The 20,225-nt window shown below is 40.7% G+C and overlaps 1 protein-coding gene across 1 annotated transcript in view; it reads left to right on the forward strand.

Annotated features, from left to right (window-relative positions):
* Positions 1-20,225, forward strand: part of WNT8B (Wnt family member 8B) — an 89,370-nt gene that overhangs the window by 65,350 nt on the left and 3,795 nt on the right. Inside the window, exons 2-3 of the mRNA XM_068961800.1 lie at positions 18,922-18,949; positions 19,724-19,758. Coding sequence (XP_068817901.1) covers positions 18,922-18,949; positions 19,724-19,758 — 63 coding nt within the window. The remainder of the gene's footprint in view (positions 1-18,921; positions 18,950-19,723; positions 19,759-20,225) is intronic.

Raw genomic sequence — 20,225 nt, forward strand, 5'->3', positions numbered from 1 at the left:
GATGCTTGGGGCTGGTGCATGGGGATGATCCAGAGAGATGGTATGGGGTGGGAGGTGGGAGGGAGTTCATGTTTGGGAACTCATGTACACCCGTGGTGGATTCATGTCAATGTATGGCAAAACCAACACAATATTGTAAAGTAAAATAAAGTAAAAATAAAAACTTAAAAAAAAATAAAAAATAAAAGAAGTATTTCTTCTGTTAGCTTACTTAAATTGTCTCTTACATTAATTATCCATAGAATGCACTTTTATTTCATTCCTTTCATCTCATTGAAAACTATCGTCTACCTCTTGATTTGGATTAGATATATGAAGTACTGGCTTTTGTCCCAAAACTCAAATTACCTGTTCTTTTCAAGATAGCAGGTTTGAGTTTGTATGGAGATCAGTGCAAAAACTTCTGTGCTATCTTTACTGCCTCTGACGTTAAAAGTTTACTTGCAACATAAGGAAGCTAGTTCTGACTATATTCTCCTAAGAATAAAGACATATATTTGTAGCATCTGTTAGAATTTCCAGGAGTCCAAGAATGACTATGGGTATCCTCCATTTCATCATTTTTCATTTAACAGCTTTTAAATAAACACTTGGGAATCTTTAGAGCTCTTTTGCCTTTTGGCTAGTTATCAAAGTAACTAGCCAATAGTGAAAACAGATTACCCAATATTCCTAATTTAATTGCATGGCAAGGAGACATATAGAATAAATATATAGTGTTGTTAAACCAGACACACCCAAAAAACTCTTCCCTATTTCCATCAGAAAGGCAGAGGAGATTTTATAGAGTTTAGAGAGATGGAACAATACAATTTTTCTTAGGATAAACTCTCATTTTTCAGAAAGCAGATTTTTCTTCCTAGGTGAAAGATCAGGCTGGGTTAATAGTTGGGGGAACTCTGAGCCTGGTTCACATAAACAACATTCCCCACTGCCTCCTATTTGAAATATACCTACACTCTGAGGGCCTCTCGAAAGAAACTACCATCCATTTTGGACAGACTCTCTAGTCTCATTATGAGCCAAACTTTTACGGTTTGTTTTTCTCAATCTTTATTGTTGGCTCTTGTTATTGATCATATCATTTCACTGTATGCTTCTAAGATCAGAGCTTTCTCCAGACCAAGAGAAATCAAACCATAAGGGGATCATTTAAATCCACTATTGTCTGACCAGTTCAAATTCACCTTTCTTAATAGGATATTTTCCCAACTTCAGCATCCTCCGGTACCAGCACAGTGTGAGGGTATGTGCCAGCAGCCTCAGAAAGACCCTGTAAGTGAGACAATAGTTCAATCTTTCTATGCAATTCCCTAAATGAAATTCTTACGTTTACTAGGTCAAGCTTAACCCATCCTTCAGAAGGAGAAATTTCCCTTCATTCAAAACTGTAATTCTTTTTTGCTGCCATAAATCATAGTCCTTTTGCTTTACTCGGGCCCTCCATATCTGACTTTGAAGCTTTCACTTCATACTAATATCCAAGCTAATAAATAGTGATAGTTGAACTGTTTTATCCTGTCTGGCATTTCTTCATGTTAATCTAAGGCATCTGGGAGAGACTAGACTGCACAGATGGTTGGTTCTGTTCAGACTATTTATTCTGTTGTTTAATTCTATATTATAAACATTTTCTTAGAAACATAGAGTAGCATATAGAATGACCTGCCATAGTTCAGCTTCAACAGTTATCAACTGCTGGTTCATCCTGCTTCATCTACACTTTTTGTATTATTGTCAACTGCATATATTTCTCTTTGTCTAAACCTTCCATGGTAAATACTACCATGGTTCAAAATAGGCAAAAGAAAAATAGGAAAAGGATTCTTTTGCCTGAGAGATCTTGATAGCCAATTAGAGTAAATCTTGGGGAACATCATATAGATATGACTGCCCTTGGGGGAAAATCGAGGACACAAATTAGTGAAAAGAGAAAATTTATTCAAACAGATATTTGAGTTTATTTCTATTTGAGATGTGGCTGGTTAGCAAAGGCAACAGAAAATGATAGTTGGGTCAGATTGAGGAAAGAAAACTTTTACCATCCATTTGGATCTAGTTGCATTAAGTAATGAAAATGGTACCAAAGTGCCAACGCTTGTCAATTTTCCCACCTTGAACTGGTCACCTAATTGTGTTGTAAGATAATTCTTACAGTTACCATACATACTTTCCTCCTTGATCCTGACATAAACCAATTGACTGATCCATCAATGCAACTGAGAACATGAATATTTTCTAAAGTCTATACTACAGGGACCAATGTTAAAGATCATAAAACAAAACAAAGTTTTCTGCCTTCATAACAATCCTGGAAAAGGTTCCTGCAATCCCAGGCTTTCTGGGAAGAGTGGTTTGAGCTGTACCTTAGCAGCTTTCACTTAGAGACCACAGAACAGAGAATGAGTTCAGTTTATTCCCAGTTAGAGTCCTCATTTACATGCTAAGTGTTGAAGTGCTTTTTTGTAGCTCAGTGTTTCTCAGCAGAGTTTGCTACAATACATAAAGAAGGAGGGATATGAGGACAGAAAGACTGCTCTATAAAATATCCTGGAATACAAATGCCTTTTCAGTTTCAGGGGAAAAGATTATCCCTTGAAAATTTCCGATTTCTTTGGGAAAGTAATCTGCCTGAGACTGTTTTGCAGAGACGCATGATATATCTCGCCTGTGGGCTATTACTGTGGGCTATTGTATATTATCTTTGCCTTTGCCAGTAGTTACTTGGCAAGGGCTAGATCTGAGATATCACGGGATTTTAATACAAGCGTTAAGGACAACTGTTAAAACTGAAGCATCTGTTTAACATTTCTTTCTTTATAGCCAAGTGATTTATAACACTTTTTCCTAGTACTTTAGGGCACTGCATTTTAATATAGAAAATTCACATTTATATAAAACAGCTTGAGAATTATTTATAGAGCTGAATTCCTTTTGAAGAATGAGAGGGAGTTTAAAACCATGAAAGAGATAATGGGGATATGGCCAAAACTACACATTTGTTACTTTTTCCTTTCCTACAGATCTTGAAAAAAAAACCCTTGGCTCTAATCTTCACAGCAATCATTTCTTTCTTTCCTTTCACATCCACACTCCTTCAGTGAATCTATGCTAGTTGCTTTCATTTCACAACTGTTTACTTGCTGTAATCTGGCCTCTGAAATAGATCTATTTCTCCACTGAAATAGATCTCTCCATTGATATCACCTCTGTTCCCTCCTGACAAACTTTTAAGTTGGAGGAAGGTTATCTTTGAAATCCTGAATCCTATTCTTCCCTTCAAGACGTTAAATATCTTGGGCCTTCTACTTTCTAATCCCATCCAATGACTAAATCGGAAAGAGCTTGATTTCAATTATTTCTACTTTGCAATGTATAAGAATTAGTCATGCTGGTTACTCTTGGAAAAGTCTGCATTTTAAACTGAACTCTAATTGTACAGTGAATTGTTTCTAGCTCAAAACTCCTTAGGTACTATCAGCAAACGAAGTGAAAATGTTTGGATCAATGAGATATTATTTCAGTCACCAGTAAGGCTTGCTTTCTATGTATATAATTGTGTGTATGTACATATCTGTGCGTGCTCTGCAGGTCCAATGTTGCAGAGGCTAGAGTCACAATAAAATTTGCTCAGGAAGAGCTATCCTTGGGTTTTCCCCGGCCCAGTGGATTTTGTGAATTCCATGGGGTGAAACACCTGGCCATTAGACATACATTCTAAGAGAAAGTTGTTTCACTGAGGCATCTGCCAGCAGCTCTGCTAGTCTGGACCCTCCCCTCAACCTTTCTCCTCCTTTCCCCTATACTCTCTCTGTGCCAAATCACCAGCTTCAGCTGAAGATCTGTATCTACATTCATTTACCGCCACTTCTCCTCTTCCCTGGGCTTCACCCAAAGTTATTATTATCAGACTGTCTTCCTGAAGTGGGCCAACTAGGGCTTCATGACCCAGAGACTCTCTGTGGACCTCAAATGGCAAAGAGAAGCCAAATCTGTTACTCAAGGACTCGTGGGGAGAGTGAACCAAGGAGGGGATCAGAGGGCATAGAGATGAAAGTCGTGGGCATTGAGAAGAAAACACCAAATCCTGGAAAATTCTGTTTAGAACCTTTGTTAAAAAAAAAATAATAGGTGTGTGGAAGGGGGAAAGGGAATCCTAACTTAGAGTGAAGCTATATCAACCACTGGAGTTCCAATATATCTGGTTACACTTGCCGATCAGTAAGGCTGGCCTGTTAGCCTTGCTGCATGAGACTGAGTTCTTTCCTGGGAGGGACTCTCATACTGAGGGGAGAGTGAGTCGAGCCCACAAACTTGGCGCAGTAACAAGATCCTGGTCACGCAAAGGGATGAGTAAGTCTGCAGGTAGCATGCTGGGTGCTCCTTCCTGGGCCTGCGCTGGTCTGTGCTGTGGGGCTGTACAGAATCAGGCATGTGTCCTCACGAGGGCTGCCACACCACTCAGAGCACGAGGTGATGGGCTACAGACCTCCTCATGGGCTACGTTAGTTTGGAGAAAGCCTACAAACAGGGAAAAATAAGTAAAACTAATTGGATAGTGTTTGCCCACAATTGATACCATATTAATAAGCAGAGATATTACTTTGCCAACAAAGGTCCGTCTAGTCAAGTCTATGGTTTTTCCAGTAGTCATGTACGGATGTTAGAGTTGGACTGTGAAGAAAGCTGAGCACTGAAGAATTGATACTTTTGAACTGTGGTGGTGGAGAAGACTCTTGAGAGTCACTTGGACTGCAAGGAGATCCAGCCAGTCCATTCTAAAGAAGATTTGCCCTGGGTGTTCTTTAGAAGGAATGATGCTAAAGCTGAAACTCCAGTACTTTGGCCACCTCATGCGAACAGTTGACTCATTGGAAAAGACTCTGATGCTGGGAGGGATTGGGGGCAGGAGGAGAAGGGGATGACAGAGGATGAGATGGCTGGATGGCATCACCGACTCGATGGACGTGAGTTTGAGTGAACTCCGGGAGTTGGTGATGGACAGGGAGGCCTGGCGTGCTGCAATTCATGGGGTCACAAACAGTCGGACACGCCTGAGTTCTGGCAGGCTCTAGAACTTCTGAGCAACTGAGCACACATGCACGTAGGAAGTTCTACAAAACTGCAGGTTCCCATTCTCTATTAGTTATGTCTGCATGCATGAATGCTAAGTTGCTTCAGTCCTGTCCAACTGTTTGCGACCCCATGGACTGTAGCCTGCCAGGCTTCTCTGTCCATGGGATTCTCCAGGCAAGAATACTGGAGTGGGATGCTATGCCCTCCTACAGGGGATTTTCCTGACCCTGGTATTGAATCCAAATCTCCTAAGTCTCCTGCATTGGCATGAGGGTATTTTACCGCTAGTGCCACCTGGGAAGACCCTAGAACTTCCTAAGCAGATAAAATAAAGTACATTTCTTCAAATAGTATCAGGTGAAGAAGGGCTTTGAAAATCTGAGTGTATGGCTCTATGGATAATAAATATTAGGTAAGAAAAGACAAACAAACAAACTTGGAGGCTTTCCAAGAGCTAAAAGAGAAGCTGTGGCATTTGTATTTGGGTTGATCCAAATTCCCTCCTGTCCTGTACCAGTTCCCTGGGAAAATTTCGCTGGTGATCAGGCTGATCCTGGAATAGCCAATTCAGGAGGCCAGATAGCCTATGAAAAAAGCTGTGTAGTGTTGGAAGCTGTGGGTGTTTATGCTCTAGATCAAAGAATTTTGAATTGTGGTTAGATTGTGGGCAGATTACAGCTACTGAGGTACTGCAAGTTTAGAAATTCCCCAGAGCAGAGAAGCAATGGGGAAATGATTAAAAAAAAAAAAAAGTCCACAGGGCTCTGCTTCAGCAGTTATTCACAGCCTCAGAACTGCTAACGTATCTGTATCTATGGATGGTTGCTTAACAAGGGTTGAAAAGATATTTAGTGATGGAGAAAACAGCAAGGACCTAAACTCACATTAAAAGGAAGGGGAAGGAACTTGTTAATGTCTATATTACAGGGATTGTGGCAAAAGGTAGTGAAGACAAGACAAAAGGACATAATGTGGCCAGTTAGCCCAGATGGGAGCAAGTAAAAGCAGAAGTACTTCCAGTGAAACATTGAGAGATCTCAGAATGAATGATGGAGAGAGAGTGAGAGGGGGAAAGATCTGATTGCTCTTTCAAATGTGTCCCGTTGGTAAATTAACTTGGAATAAGAATGAAATAGCTTTAGAAGGAATAGCTTTTTGTAGGAAAAAGCATAAAGCAAAACGTAAGTCACAGACTCCCTTCAGGGTTAATGACAAGAATGTGGAGGTGGCCTGAGAATATAGAATACTAGCTTTGGCATTAAAGACTTCTCTGAGTGAAAGTAGTTAGCATGTTTCTTAGAGGACAGGGGGCCCCTAGATAAAGATCCAGAATCCTTGTGGGCATATCCCACCCTCCTCAAATAAATATTTTACTCTCGATATGGGGAAGGTGGGCATAAACAGGGCAGCTGAAATCTCCAGGAAAACACTGATACCAAGAAAAAACTGCAGGGAAGGAAGGAGATCCATGGTTTTCATTCTCAGTGCAGTCAGAGACTCAGCCCCTCAAGACAGGGACCAGCAAGAGCTTTGGGAACCGCCCAGTCCAGAAGGTGCTCCATCCAGTCACCAAAAAAGAGAATGTCCACCTGTTTGTTACTGTTGCAGTTGGAGCAGCCATTTTCCAGATGGAGGCAATATTTGAGTCTCCCAGGCCCTCAAATTATACCTAGGCATGGGATGCTTGTCCGCACCTCCCTGTTCTCCCCCTGACCAGTGCTTCAAAGTGGACTCTCAGGATCACCAGCAATACAGATTCTACCCACTCTCCCATCAACACTCTACTGCCCAACAAGAGTCTCTGGAGCTGCGGGCCTTCATATTTAATAAACTCCCCAGAAGATTCTCATGTACTCTACAGATAATATATCTGGATTGATTTTAAAAGCCTGTAATGAAGTCCATTCTCCAAATCTCTGGCACTCCAGATTATATATATATACATGTTGTGATTTTTGCATAATTATTATAAAAGATTTGCAGAAGCTTGCAAAGAAATGTACAGGGAAGTTCTATGCCCGCTTTCCCTAGCCTCCCCCAGCATTAACATCTTTCAACTGTAGTATGATATCCATAAAGCTTATTCAGACTTTACCCATTTTACATACCCCACAGTCACTTCACTGTCCTAGACTAATGGAATACCTCTAAAAGATCACCAAAGCAAGACAGACAGGAGGAGAAAAGAGGTTGGGGAAGAATCAAGTCCTGTCCAGGTCAGGCACTATGGCCACGTGACAGTTAAAGGGGACTGGTGCAGAGTGGCTGTGGCTTACACCATTTTCCACTGGGACTAACAGTGAAGCCGGGGCAGGTGTGAGGAGATGCTCTCATCAAATTCACTGTCTTCAGGCATCTGAAGACAAGGGAAGGGCTGGAGCTTCAGTTGGAGTCTTATTGAGGAATCATCCTGCTTCCCTGGCTAAAATCCAAGTCTCCATGTCTTTGCTTTTGAGCCACTGGAAACTGTTAGCTTCCAAGGTAATAATCTTCCCTAAAATCAGAAATTCTTTAGGGTTGTTATAGGAGTGGAAGTGGTCCAGGGTGGGTAAATCAATAATGGCCAGATGCCAAGACTAAGCACATTTCTCTTAGGTGGGCAAAGCACTATTTGCACGAGATCCCTAAACATTGATCCCAAGAAAAGTACTGAAAGAACACTACAGAGTCTAATACTTTTTAAAAAATTCCCATTTCCTTGCAAAGATGGCACCCTTTGAAAGGGCCACCGTATGAAGGGGCTCCAGGCTGGGATTACTGCTTGGGTTCAGCATATTGCAGGCAGGTCAGGAAAACTGGCAGGGCTCAGGCCCCAGAAGTTTATCTAAAGGAGTAACTATGGAGTCTTCCTAAGAGAGCATTCTCTCTAAAGGAAGGGAATTGAGAAGATCAGCTCTTAAATCTTGTCACTGGAATTTGTTAGCAAGCCCCTCAGTTTCAGTCCAGTGAAGGAGGTGGGAGGGTGACCAGGAGGGGGTTATAAGGAAAAACAAAAGAACAGTTTCATGAAACCCTGTAAGACTTGTACACAAACAGCAGTTTTGATACGAAGTGGAAAAGTAAAACTCTAAAAGGGGTTAAAAGATATATGCTCTGACATTTAAAAAATAGACTTTTAAAAGGAGAAATCTTAGGTTTACAGAAAATTAGAGCAGAGAGTACAGAATTCACATCTATCTGCTCCCTTGCTCCCCTGTACAGTTCTCCCAATTATTAATATCTTGCATTAGTGTGGTACATTTGTTTGTCCCTGCTTTTTCATCTGTTGAGCCCAATGAGAGTAGCAACACGGCTCCAAAATGTATCCAGGGGATGTGGTGGTAGATAAAGCAGAACCTGGCAGATATGGGTGCCTGGTGGGCATGAAGCCAAAGAAATAGTTAGAGCAATGGAATAATAGAAAAGCAGCAGAGACAGGGTGATAGTTAACTGAACCCTTTATGACTGTGGGCAAAAACCCCTAAAACCTCCAAGAAATACCAAGAAATTTTCGGGGATCGGGAGTCCTCAGTTAGCATGTGGGAATAAGAGCAAGAGAAATATGAGTTGCAGAAAAGCACAGCAGTAAGGGAGTACATGCTCCAGAAATCAGACCAACTAGGTTCCAACTCCGTCTTTCCCATTTAACTAGCTGTGGGACACTGACTAACAATCTGTTTCTCTTTCTGTGACTGTAAAATGGAAGACACACTAGCTTCTACCTCATATAATTGTTGTAATAATTATGTGAGCTTAAAACATGTAAAGCACTAAAAAGAATATTTTGTGTGCACAGAATAAACACCCAATAAGTTGTGCAGTAGCTATTCCATGGGGTTGTTATAAAACAATTGAAAACAATGACACAGGTAGAGCACCCAAAAGAGTTCCTTATATATCTAATAAATTCTCATTACTTGTGTGATAAAAATTAAACTTTATATGGGATTAGTATATATACTCGGAGAAGGCAATGGCACCCCACTCCAGTACTCTTGCCTGGAAAATCCAATGGACGGAGGAGCCTGGTGGGCTGCAGTCCATGGGGTCGCGAAGAGTCGGATACGACTGAGCGACTTCACTTTCACTTTTCTGCATTGGAGAACGAAATGGCAACCCACTCCAGTGTTCTTGCCTGGAGAATCCCAGGGATGGGGTTGCACAGAGTTGGACACAATTGAAGCGACTTGGCAGGCAGGCAGGCAGTATATATACTGGAGGACTAACCAAAGGAGAGGAAACAACTGCAAAATTTTTATTTGGCAGCGTAAAAGCAAAACTAACTATAGTTATTTATGTAAATTGCTTGCTACTTATGCCTAATTGCTATGAAGCACAATAACAATTATACATAACATTAAGTGTGTCAGATTAACGTTGCTAAAAGTTTTGATTATAACATCAACCTCTGTGTACATATGCTCAGTGTTCATTGATGCTCTTGTGGAATGATCTGCTAATGTACCACGCTCATCTGCTCACCATGCTGGAAAATTAGTGGGAGCACAGGCTTGCCACAAACTTCTTTCTCATATCCCCCCAAATCTTTTTTCAGTCCTTTTTATCCTAGAATTTTCTGTTGATTCTGATGATCCTCTCATTATTTTTGTAAAATCTTAATTTATTTTTATCGGGTACTTGCTATGTTCAAGGTACTATATTAGGAGCTGGAGGGGATACAATGATAACTAAGCCGGCCTCTACTTCAAGTTGAGTATAAGGGAATTAAAAAAAAACCTTTATATGAGGCAGAAAAAAGTTGCTGTGAGTCTTCAAGAAACTGGTTGTGGGTTTTGAGTTAGATCCTAATTTAAGAATAAGTAACATTTTAAAAATATTCAGTTAAGTTCAGTTCAGTTGTTCAGTCGTGTCTGACTTTTTGCCATCCCATGGACTGCAGCACGCCAGGCCTCTCTGTCCATCACCAACCCCTGGAGTTTACTCAAACTCATGTCCATCGAGTCAGTGATGCCATCCAATCATCTCATCCTCTGTCGGCCCCTTTTCCTCCCGCCTTCAATCTTTCCCAGCATCGGGGTCTTTTCAAATGAGACAATTCTTTGCATCAGGTGGCCAAAGTATTGGAGCTTCAGCTTCAGCATCAGTCCTTCCAATGAATATTCAGGACTGATTTCCTTTAGGATGGATTGGTTGGATCTCCTTGGTGTCCAAGGGACTCTCAAGAGTCTTCTCCAACACCACAGTTCAAAAGCATCAATTCTTTGGCGCTCAGCCTTCTTTACAGTCCAACTCTCACATCCATACATGACCACAGGAAAAACCATAGCCTTGACTAGACCAACCTTAGTCGGCAAAGTAATGTCTCTGCTTTTGAATATGCTATCTAGGTTGGTCATCACTTTTCTTCCAAGGAGTAAGAGTCTTTTAATTTCATGGCTGCAGTCACCATCTGCAGTGATTTTGGAGCCCCCCCCCCAAGAAAAAAACATAAAGTCTGTCACTGTTTCCACTGTTTCCCCATTTGTTTCCCATGAAGGGATGGGACCGGATGCCATGATCTTCATATTCTGAATGTTGAGCTTTAAGCCAACTTTTTCACTCTCCTCTTTCACTTTCATCAAGAGGCTCTTTAGTTCTTCTTCACTTTGTGCCACAAGGGTGGTATCATCTGCATATCTGAGGTTATTGATATTTCTCCTGGCAATCTTGATTCCAGCTTGTGCTTCTTCCAGTCCAGCGTTTCTCATGATGTACTCTGCATATAAGTTAAATAAGCAGGGTGACAATATACAGCCTTGACATACTCCTTTTCCTATTTGGAACCAGTCTGTTGTTCCATGTCCAGTTCTAACTGGTGCTTCCTGACCTGCATACAGATTTCTCAAGAGGCAGGTTAGGTGGTCTGGTATTCCCATCTCTTGAAGAATTTTCCACAGTTTATTGTGATCCACACAGTCAAAGGCTTTGGCATAGTCAATAAAGCAGAAATAGATGTTTTTCTGGAAGTCTCTTGTTTTTTCGATGATCCAGCGGATGTTGGCAATTTGATCTCTGGTTCCTGTGCCTTTTCTAAAACCAGCTTGAACATCAGGAAGTTCACAGTTCATGTATTGCTGAAGCCTGGCTTGGAGAATTTTGAGCATTACTTTACTAGCGTGTGAGATGAGTGCAATTGTGCGGTAGTTTGAGCATTCTTCGGCATTGCCTTTCTTGGGAATTGGAATGAAAACTGACATTTTCCAGTCCTGTGGCCACTGCTGAGTTTTCCAAACTTGCTGGCATATCAAGTGCAGCACTTTCACAGCATCATATTTCAGGATTTGAAGCAGCTCAACTGGAATTCCATCACCTCCACTAGCTTTGTTCATAGTGATGCTTTCTAAGGGCCACCTGACTTCACATTCCTTAGTCCTTGGCAACTACTAATCTACTTTCAGTTTCTATGGAATTGCTTGTTCTGGACATATGCATAAAAAGAATCATAAAATGTATGGCCTTTTGTGTCTGGCTTTCATTTAGAATGATATTTTCAAGGTTCATTCATGTAGCATTAGTACTCCATTCCTTTTTATGGCAAAATAATATTCCATTGTATGAACAGACCACAGTTTATTCATCCATTCATCACTTGATAGACATTTGGGTTGTTTTCACTTTTGGGCCATCATGAATAATGCTGCTATGAACACTCATGTATTACAAGTTTTTGTTGGACACATGCTTTTAATTCTCTTGAGTAAATGCCTAGGAGTGGAATTGCAGGGTCATATAGTTACTCTATGTTTAACCTTTTGACGAATTGCCAGACTATTCTCCAAAGTAGTTACACTATTTTGTAATCCCACCGGCAATGTATGAAATTAAATTTCATACATTAAATGTATGTTTTAATTTGTCCACACCCTTGACAATACTTGTTATAGTTTTTTTAGTTTAGTGCGTGTGAATTCTTGTTGTGTTTTTTATTTGTATTTTTATAACTAACAACGTGGCTTCCCTGGTGGCTCAGTAGCAAAGAATCTGCCTGCAGTGCAAGAGCCACAGAAGATGTGGGTTCGATCCCTGGGTTGGGAAGATCCCCTGGAGGAGGGCATGGCATCCACTTCAGTATTGTTGCCTGGAGAATCCCATGAACAGACTATAGTTCATAAGGTCACAAAGAGTCAGACACGACTGAAGTGCCTTAGGACGTGTGCAATGATGTCTGGCATCTTATCATGTAGTTAGTGGCCATTTGTTCACCTTCTTTGGAGAAATCTTTATTCAGATCCTCTGCCCATTTTATTTTTCTTTCAATTAATTTTTATCAGAGTATACTTGCTTTACAATGTTGTGTTAGTTTCCAGTGTAGAGCAAAGCGAATCAGCTATGTGTATACATATAACTCCTTTTTTTTTGGATTTCCTTCCCATTTAGGTCACCACAGAGCATTGAGTAGAGTCCCTTGTGCCATACAGTAGGTCCTTTGCTCATTTTCAGATTGAGCTATTTGCCTTTACACTCTTTAGTTGACGTGCTCTTTATATGTTCTGGGTAGAGTCTAACTAGATATATGACTTGAAGACATTTTCTTCCATTCTATGGGGTGTCTTTTTACTTTCTTGATGGTGTCTTTTGAAGCATAAAAAATTTTAATTTTGATTAAGTCTAATTTATTTATGTTTTCTTTGATGACATGTGCTTTTGGTATATCTAAGAAACCACTGCCTGATTCCAGGTCATGAAAAATTAAAACTGTGTTTTCATCTATGAGTTTCATTTTTGTAGTTTTAGCTCTCACGCTTAGGTCTGTAATTCATTTTTAGTTAATTTTTATGTGCTATGAGGTAGAGATCCAACCTCATTCTTTTGTATGTGGCTATTCAGTTGTCCCAGCACTATTGGCTGACAATACTAAGAATAGGTAAGATTAATGGAACAGCATAATCAAAGGCATAGAGGCATGAATGCATGGATTTCCAAGAATAGCAACTGGTTAGGCCTGACTAGGGGATTCCTGGTGGCTCAGACAGTAAAGAATCTGCCTGCAATGCAGGAGACTTGGGTTTGATCCCTGGGTTGGGAAGATCCTCTGGAGGAGGGCATGGCAACAGCCTGGAGAATCCCATGGACAGAGGAACATGGTGGGCTGCAGTCCATGGGTCACAAAGAGTCGGACAGAACTGAGCAACTAAGCACAGCAGAGGCCTGACTAGAGGACTAGACAAGTAGGGGTGTTTAATGGGAAATGAGGCTGGAAAGGGATGTAGGGTCAGATAATGGAGGGCCTTAAGTGGCCAGAGTTGGAGAACTACAAAAGATTCTTGAGTAGGATGACATTGGAATCAGGCTTTTGGAAGATTGATCTAGCTCAGACTGTACCTGACAGGAACTGGATGAAAACTGTGAAATAGAGAGGTTAATCACTAGAGCTCTGTAGTGGTTTAGGTCGGGGGCCACAACTCAGGCTGCAACAGTGAGTCACTGAGACAATGAGAAAGAAAAGAGGGAGCTTGTATGTGAAACATATTACAAAGGCAAGATACACCTGGGTTTTAATAACTGGTTGGATTCCGAGAATGGATTGAGAGAGACTGGGCAGGGGTGGGGAACAGTGAAGTCAGAAGTGGCTAGTTGGCAGGGAAGATGAGTTAACTTTTAAACATTCTGTCCTCCACTGTTTACTGGCTATTTCTGTTTCTTTTGGGATTTATGTCGTTCATGTCCTTTTTTTTTTTTTTAAATGTTGTTTGTTCTTTTAAATATGTAAGAGCTCTTCATGTGTCATATATTGTAAACATTTCCCCCAATTTGTCATATGTCCTATATAAGCATTATCTCATCTGACCCTCTCAATAGCCTCTGAAGTTGCCGCATCATAACCCTATTAGTTATAGTTGAGGTTAACTGAGCACAGACTAGTCTCTTTCCCAGGGTCACGTAGCTAATAAGTAGCAGAGCTGAGACACTGACCCTCTGGCTCTAGAACTTCCTCTCTCAGGCTTTCTGCCTCATAATAAGGCTAATTTAGTAATAGTTTCCTAGAGAATCATCTGTACTTTAAAAAAATTTTAAAGAAAATAGGATATATTCAAATTTTTTATAGTATTTTCTTTGCGCACACCAACTTAATTGTATGTATTTGTGTTTCTCTTTTTTTGATGGCTCTAGCTAGAGATTTGCTATCTTATTATCTTTTAAAGACAGCCCTATAAAACTACCGTTTTTCTGGCTTCTAATTCTTTAACTTTTGCTCTTATCTTTTTTATTATATCTCCCTATTTTTCTTATGTTCACTTTGCTGATTTCAAGAACACTTTGCAAAATTTTTTTAACTTCTAAAAAAAAGTACTTAGAGATTTTCTCTTAATATAATAGCAACTTTTTACCAGCATGAGAATGGGGAGGCAGGCTAATTATAATCTCCAGGAGGACTTTTTCACAGATAATCTATTATTCTCTTGTCCCTTGCACCAACTGCCTATCCCACCCCAACCTATGAAGAATATACTGTTTTGAGAGTGCTTGCTAGTAGCTGTGTGTTTCCCCCTGTAAGAAAAAAACTCAAGTTTTAATCCATCCCATGAGTCTTCATATGATATTCTCAATGTTAATATTTAAATTGAAGTTATTTGGAAGGTGTGCTTTTCATATTAAATGGTAAAAATTTAAAAAATAAACATAAACATTGCCATCACAATTTGAAGCATTCCCAGTAGAGAAGTCTAGCATTTGTTTGAAAACGTAGCTCTGGATCTCAAGATGGAAGTCAGGGTTGGAGGTAAAGATTTGGGAGATATTGCATATTCATGGTGGTAAGACCTTGCGCATGAATCAAGGATTCTCTCCTTTCCCCATCTCTCTAGATTGCTGTTCCTTCTGAGTTTCCTCAGATGATACTTCTTCCTGCTCCCACCCCTAAATGTGAGTTCCTTTGTTCTTTCATTCAACAGATATTTATTAAATGGTTACTATCCTCAGGCACTGTTCAAGGCATTGATAATATCTGGTGAACAAAACAGACCAAAAGAAAAAAAACAAGGGGGAAGAAAAGAAACCCTTGCCTAATGAAGCTTACAATCTAGTGAACGGAGAATATACAAATAAAGATGTAAAACATGGCATTTAGATGATGAAAAGTGTCCTGGAGAAAAATGGAGCAGAGAGAGGGGGTGGAAGAAGTTGCAATTTTTAAACAGATGATCCAGGAAAGCTTCAGGGAAAATGACTCGTTTGATTTAAAGGCCAGTGCAAGTGAAGGAACAAGCTATATGGTTATATGGGAAAACCATTCCAGACAGAAAAGATAGCCCATGCAATAGCCCAGAGGCTGGAGAGTACCTGGTGTGCTGGAAGAACAAAAGGACCAGTCTGGCTGGAGCAGATTAAGTGAGGGGAGAGTAGCAGGAGATTAGACCAGAGGCATAACTGGGTACCAGATTGCATAGAATCTCATAAACCACAATACGAATTTGGCTATCGTTCTATGTGAGATTTAAGAATCAAAATAAAACACTAGAGGATTTTGAGCAGAGTGGCAAAAATTTGACTTATATTTTAAATGGATCACTTTTGAAAGGGATCAATCATTTTGAGCATAGATTATGGGAAGAATAAGGGTAGAACCAAGGGGTTCAGTTAGCAGGTTATAACAACAGTCCAGGCAAGAGATAATGACAGCTTGGACCAGGGTGACAGCAGTGAAGGTGCTGGGAGCTGGTTAGAGTCTGGATATATTTTGAACTGGAGCTGGCAGGAGTTGATGACAGACTGAACACAGGGTGTGAGAGAAAGGAAGGAGTTAAAGATGACACCCAGCAGCTGGAAGAAAGAACTGTCCTTTCTTTAGATGAGGAAGACAGTGGGAGGAACAGGTTTGAAATGGTGACAGCAAAGATCAAAACTGTTTGGTCATGTTAAGTTTGAGCTGCCTATTAAAGCCTGAAGTGATGTCAAGAATATAGTTGGGGGAATTCCTGTGGTCCAGTGGTTAGCTCTCTGAGATTCCACTGCAGGGGTCCCAGGTCCAGTCCCTGGTCAGGGAAGTGAGGTCCTGTAAGACATACAGCATGGCCAAAACATAAATAAATAAATTATGCCTCGAACCCTAGTTCCTTTATATATATATTGCTTCCCTGGTGGCTCAGTTGTTGGTAAAGAATCTGCCTGCCACGTGGGAGACCCAGGTTCGATCCCTGGATCGGCTAAAGAAGAGAATGGCAACCCATTCCAGGTTTCTTGCCTGGAGAATTCCATGGACAGAGGAGCCTGTTAGGTTGTAGTCCATGAGGTCACAAAGAGTCACACACAACTGAGTTTTATATATTATATGTATTTATGCAAGTCTGGAGTTAAACAAAAGGTCTGAGAAGAGCTGAGAGGGTCCAGAAAGACACAAGCCCTTTGACACCAGCCTGGGTCATGTCATCAGCAACTGTATGTAAAGGGAATGGGAAGCGTACAGCTCCATGTAGTAGTAGCATGCTGCTTGAACCGCATTCTGTAGAGCCGTCTCCATCTTCCACTGTCTGTTAGCATCTTTCCTTTAATCATATTACTGTCCCTAGGTGGCACACATATACACTTAAATTCCTTCCTCTTTGGCTCTCCTCACATTACACACTCACTATGCCTTCTATAATCCATATTCTATGTCAGACTCCCTAAAAGGACATATAAGACTGCAAACTTAATCAATAAATGGGTGGGTTCTGACTGATCCACCCACCAGCCCTTTTCATCTCTCCCCTTCCTCGGGCGTCCCTATTCCCTGACACAACAATACTGGCATTAGGCCAGTTGAAAATACCACAATGATCTCTAAGTGTTCCAATAAAAACAAGAATCACTCACTTTAAATCAAAAGCTATAAATTATTAAGTTTAGTGAGGAAGTTAGGCTTCTTTCCCAAACATTGTGAATGCAAAGGAAAGGTTCTTAAGGAAATTTAAAGTGCTGCTCCAGCGAACACAAGAATGATAAGTGAGGGGCTTCCTCGGTGGCTCAGTGGTGAAGAATCTGCCTGCCAATCAATGCAGGAGACACAGGTTCGATCACTGACCCAGGAAGACCCCACATGCCATGTAGCAACTAAGCCTGTGCGCCACAACTACTGAGCCTGTGCTCTAGAACCTGGAAGCCACAAGTACTGAGCTCATGTGTTGCAACTACTGAAGTCCACACGCACCTTAGAGACTGTGCTCCACAGCAGGAGAAGCCACAGCAATGAGAAGCCTGCGCCCAGCAACAAGAGAATGGCCCCCGCTCTCTGCAACTAGAGAAAAGCCTGCACAGCAGTGAGGACCCAACACAGCCAAAAAAAAAAAAAAGAGTGATAAATTAAACAGTCTATATGGAGACAGTATTAGTATTAGTGGTCTGGATAGAAGACCAAACCAGCCACAACATTCCTTTAAGCTAAAGCCTAACCCGAAGCAAGGACCTAACTCTTTTTCTGTAAAGCCTGAGAGAGGTGCTGCTACTGCTAAGTCGCTTCAGTCGTGTCCAACTCTGTGCGACACCATAGATGGCAGCCCACCAGGCTCCCCCGTCCCTGGGATTCTCCAGGCAAGAACACTGGAGTGGGTTGCCATTTCCTTCTCCAATGCATGAAAGTGAAAAGTCAAAGCGAAGTCGCTCAGTCGTGTCCGACTCTTAGAGACCCCATGGACTACAGCCCACCAGGCTCCTCCACCCATGGGGTTTTCCAGGCAAGAGTACTGGAGTGGGGTGCCATCGCCTTCTCCGAGAGAGGTGAGGAAGATGCAAAAGAGAAGTTTAAAGCTATCAGAGATTGGTTCATGAGGCTTATGGAAAAGAATCCATCTCCATAATATAAAAATGCAAGGGCAGACAGCAAATGCTGATGTAAATCTGCAGCAAATTATCCAGATTCCAGATCTAGTCAAAATAATTAATGAAGGAAGCTAAATTAAACAACAGATTTTCAGTGGAGAAAAAAACAGCCTTCTACTGAAAGAAGATGCCATCTAGGACTTTCATAGCTAGAGAGGAAAAGTCAATGTCCAGTTTCAGAACTTCAAAAGACAGGCTGACTCTTGTTAGGGACTAAGGCAGCTCGTGATATAGACTGAAATCAATGTTCATTTACTCTTTTGAAAATTCCAGGGCCCTTGAGAATTATGCTAATTCTGCTCTATAAATGGAACAACAAAGCCTGGATTACAGCACATCTGTTTACAACATGGTTTACTGAATATTTTAAGCCCAATGTTGAGAACTACTGCTCAGAAAAAAAAGATTCGGTTCAAAATATGACTGCTCACTGACAATATACCTGAGAACTCTGATGGAGATGTACAGTGAGATTAATGCTATTTTTCATACCTGCTAACACAACATTCATTCTGCAGCCCATGAATCAAGGAATAATTTTTACTTTCAAGTCTTATTATTTAAGAAATACATTTTATAAGGCTATAACTGCCATGAATAAGTCCTCTGTACAAAGTTAATTGAGAGCCTTCTGAAAAGGCTGCACCGTTCTAGATAACTAAGAACATTCAGGATGCATGGGAAGATGTCAAAACATCAAGTTTAACAGGGGTTTGGAATAAGTTGATTTCAATCCTCATGGATGACTTTGTGAAGTTCAAGATTTCAGTGGAGGAAATAACTGCAGGTGGAAAGAGAACTGGAATTAGAAGCAGAGTCTGAAGATGTGACTGAATTGTTGCAATTTCATGATAAAACTTGAATGAGTGAGAAGTTGCTTCTTATGGATAAGCAAAGAAAACAGTTTTCTTGAGATGAACTCTACCCATGGTGAAGAGGCTGTAAAGACTGTCGAAATGACAACAAAGGACTTAGAACATTACATAAACTTAGTTGATAAAGCAGTGGCACTATTTGAGAGGATTGACTCCAATTTTGAAAGAAGTTCTACCCTAAAATACTATCAAACAGCACTGCATACTACAGAGGAATCATTCATGAAAAAAGACCGAATCGATATGGCGAAATTTACTGTCTTATTTTAAGAAATTGCCATATCTACTCCAGCCTTCAGCAACCACCACCCCGATCAGTCAGCAGACATCAACATCAATGCAAGACCCTTTACCAGCAAAAAGATTTTGACTCAGGAAGCCTCAGGTGATGGGTAGCACTTTTTAACAATAAGCTATTTTTTTTTTATTTTAGAACTTCCCTGGTGGGCCAGTGGTTAAGAATCCACCTGCAGGGGACTTGTGTTCAGTCTCTGCTCTGGAAGATTCCACATGCCATGGGGCAACTAAGCCTGTTCACCGTAACTACTAAGTCAGCGCTTTAGAGCCTGTGCTCTGCAACAAGAGAAGCGGTGGCAACGAGAAGCCCACACTCCACCCACAACTAGGGAAAGCCCGCATGCAGCAATGAAGACCCAGCACAGCCGAAAATAAACAAATAAATGCCAAGGCTGTAAAATCCATGAAAAAATAAAGTATTTTAAAATTAGGGTACATACATTGTATTTTTTTAAGACAATGCTATTGTATACTTAATAGACAACAGTATAGTGTGGATATAGCTTTTATATGTACTGGGAAACCAAAAAATTCATGTGATTAGCTTTATTGCAATATTTGCTTTATTGCAGTGGTCTGAAACCAAAGCAGGAATGTCGCTGAGGTATGCCTATATATTTGCTGAAGTAATTCTTAAAACTCTTGGCATCAGAAATGAATCGGTGTATCTCTATTATGCTCTGTGGTTTTTCTCTCTTCTAGGTCAGTGAACAATTTCCTGATGACTGGTCCAAAGGTAAGAAAAAAATTCCTTTGATTTATTTGGACTTCACTTAGCTTCTTGACTGAAGACTATACATGTCAATTTCTTGTCATTATATCCACATCTTTTATTATACTGTGAATCTTTTAGGCAGAAAAACTGTGGCACGGAAAGGGATACACCCCAAATCACACAGCAAACTAATGTCAGAGCCAGGACAAGAACTCAGGAATACTGACTCTGAATTTATGACCAGAATGAAAGTTTTCTTTCGTAGTGTCAGGCTATAGTTAGCCATATAGTTAGCACAGGGCGGGCAAGCTGTTCTCCATCTTTAAAATGCTGGCATTCTACTACATGATCTCTAAGAATATTTCCAGCTACAAAATGTTCTCTTCATAGGATGAAAACAGTTGAAAATTCATGAATCGTGTAATTGAGTCTCATTTTGAAGTGACAGAGCACAGTGAATAGAGTGAGATCTAGAGTCTAATGAAACA

This window comes from Capricornis sumatraensis, chromosome 23 (genome assembly GCF_032405125.1).
Source record: "Capricornis sumatraensis isolate serow.1 chromosome 23, serow.2, whole genome shotgun sequence".
Taxonomy (NCBI): domain Eukaryota; kingdom Metazoa; phylum Chordata; class Mammalia; order Artiodactyla; family Bovidae; genus Capricornis; species Capricornis sumatraensis.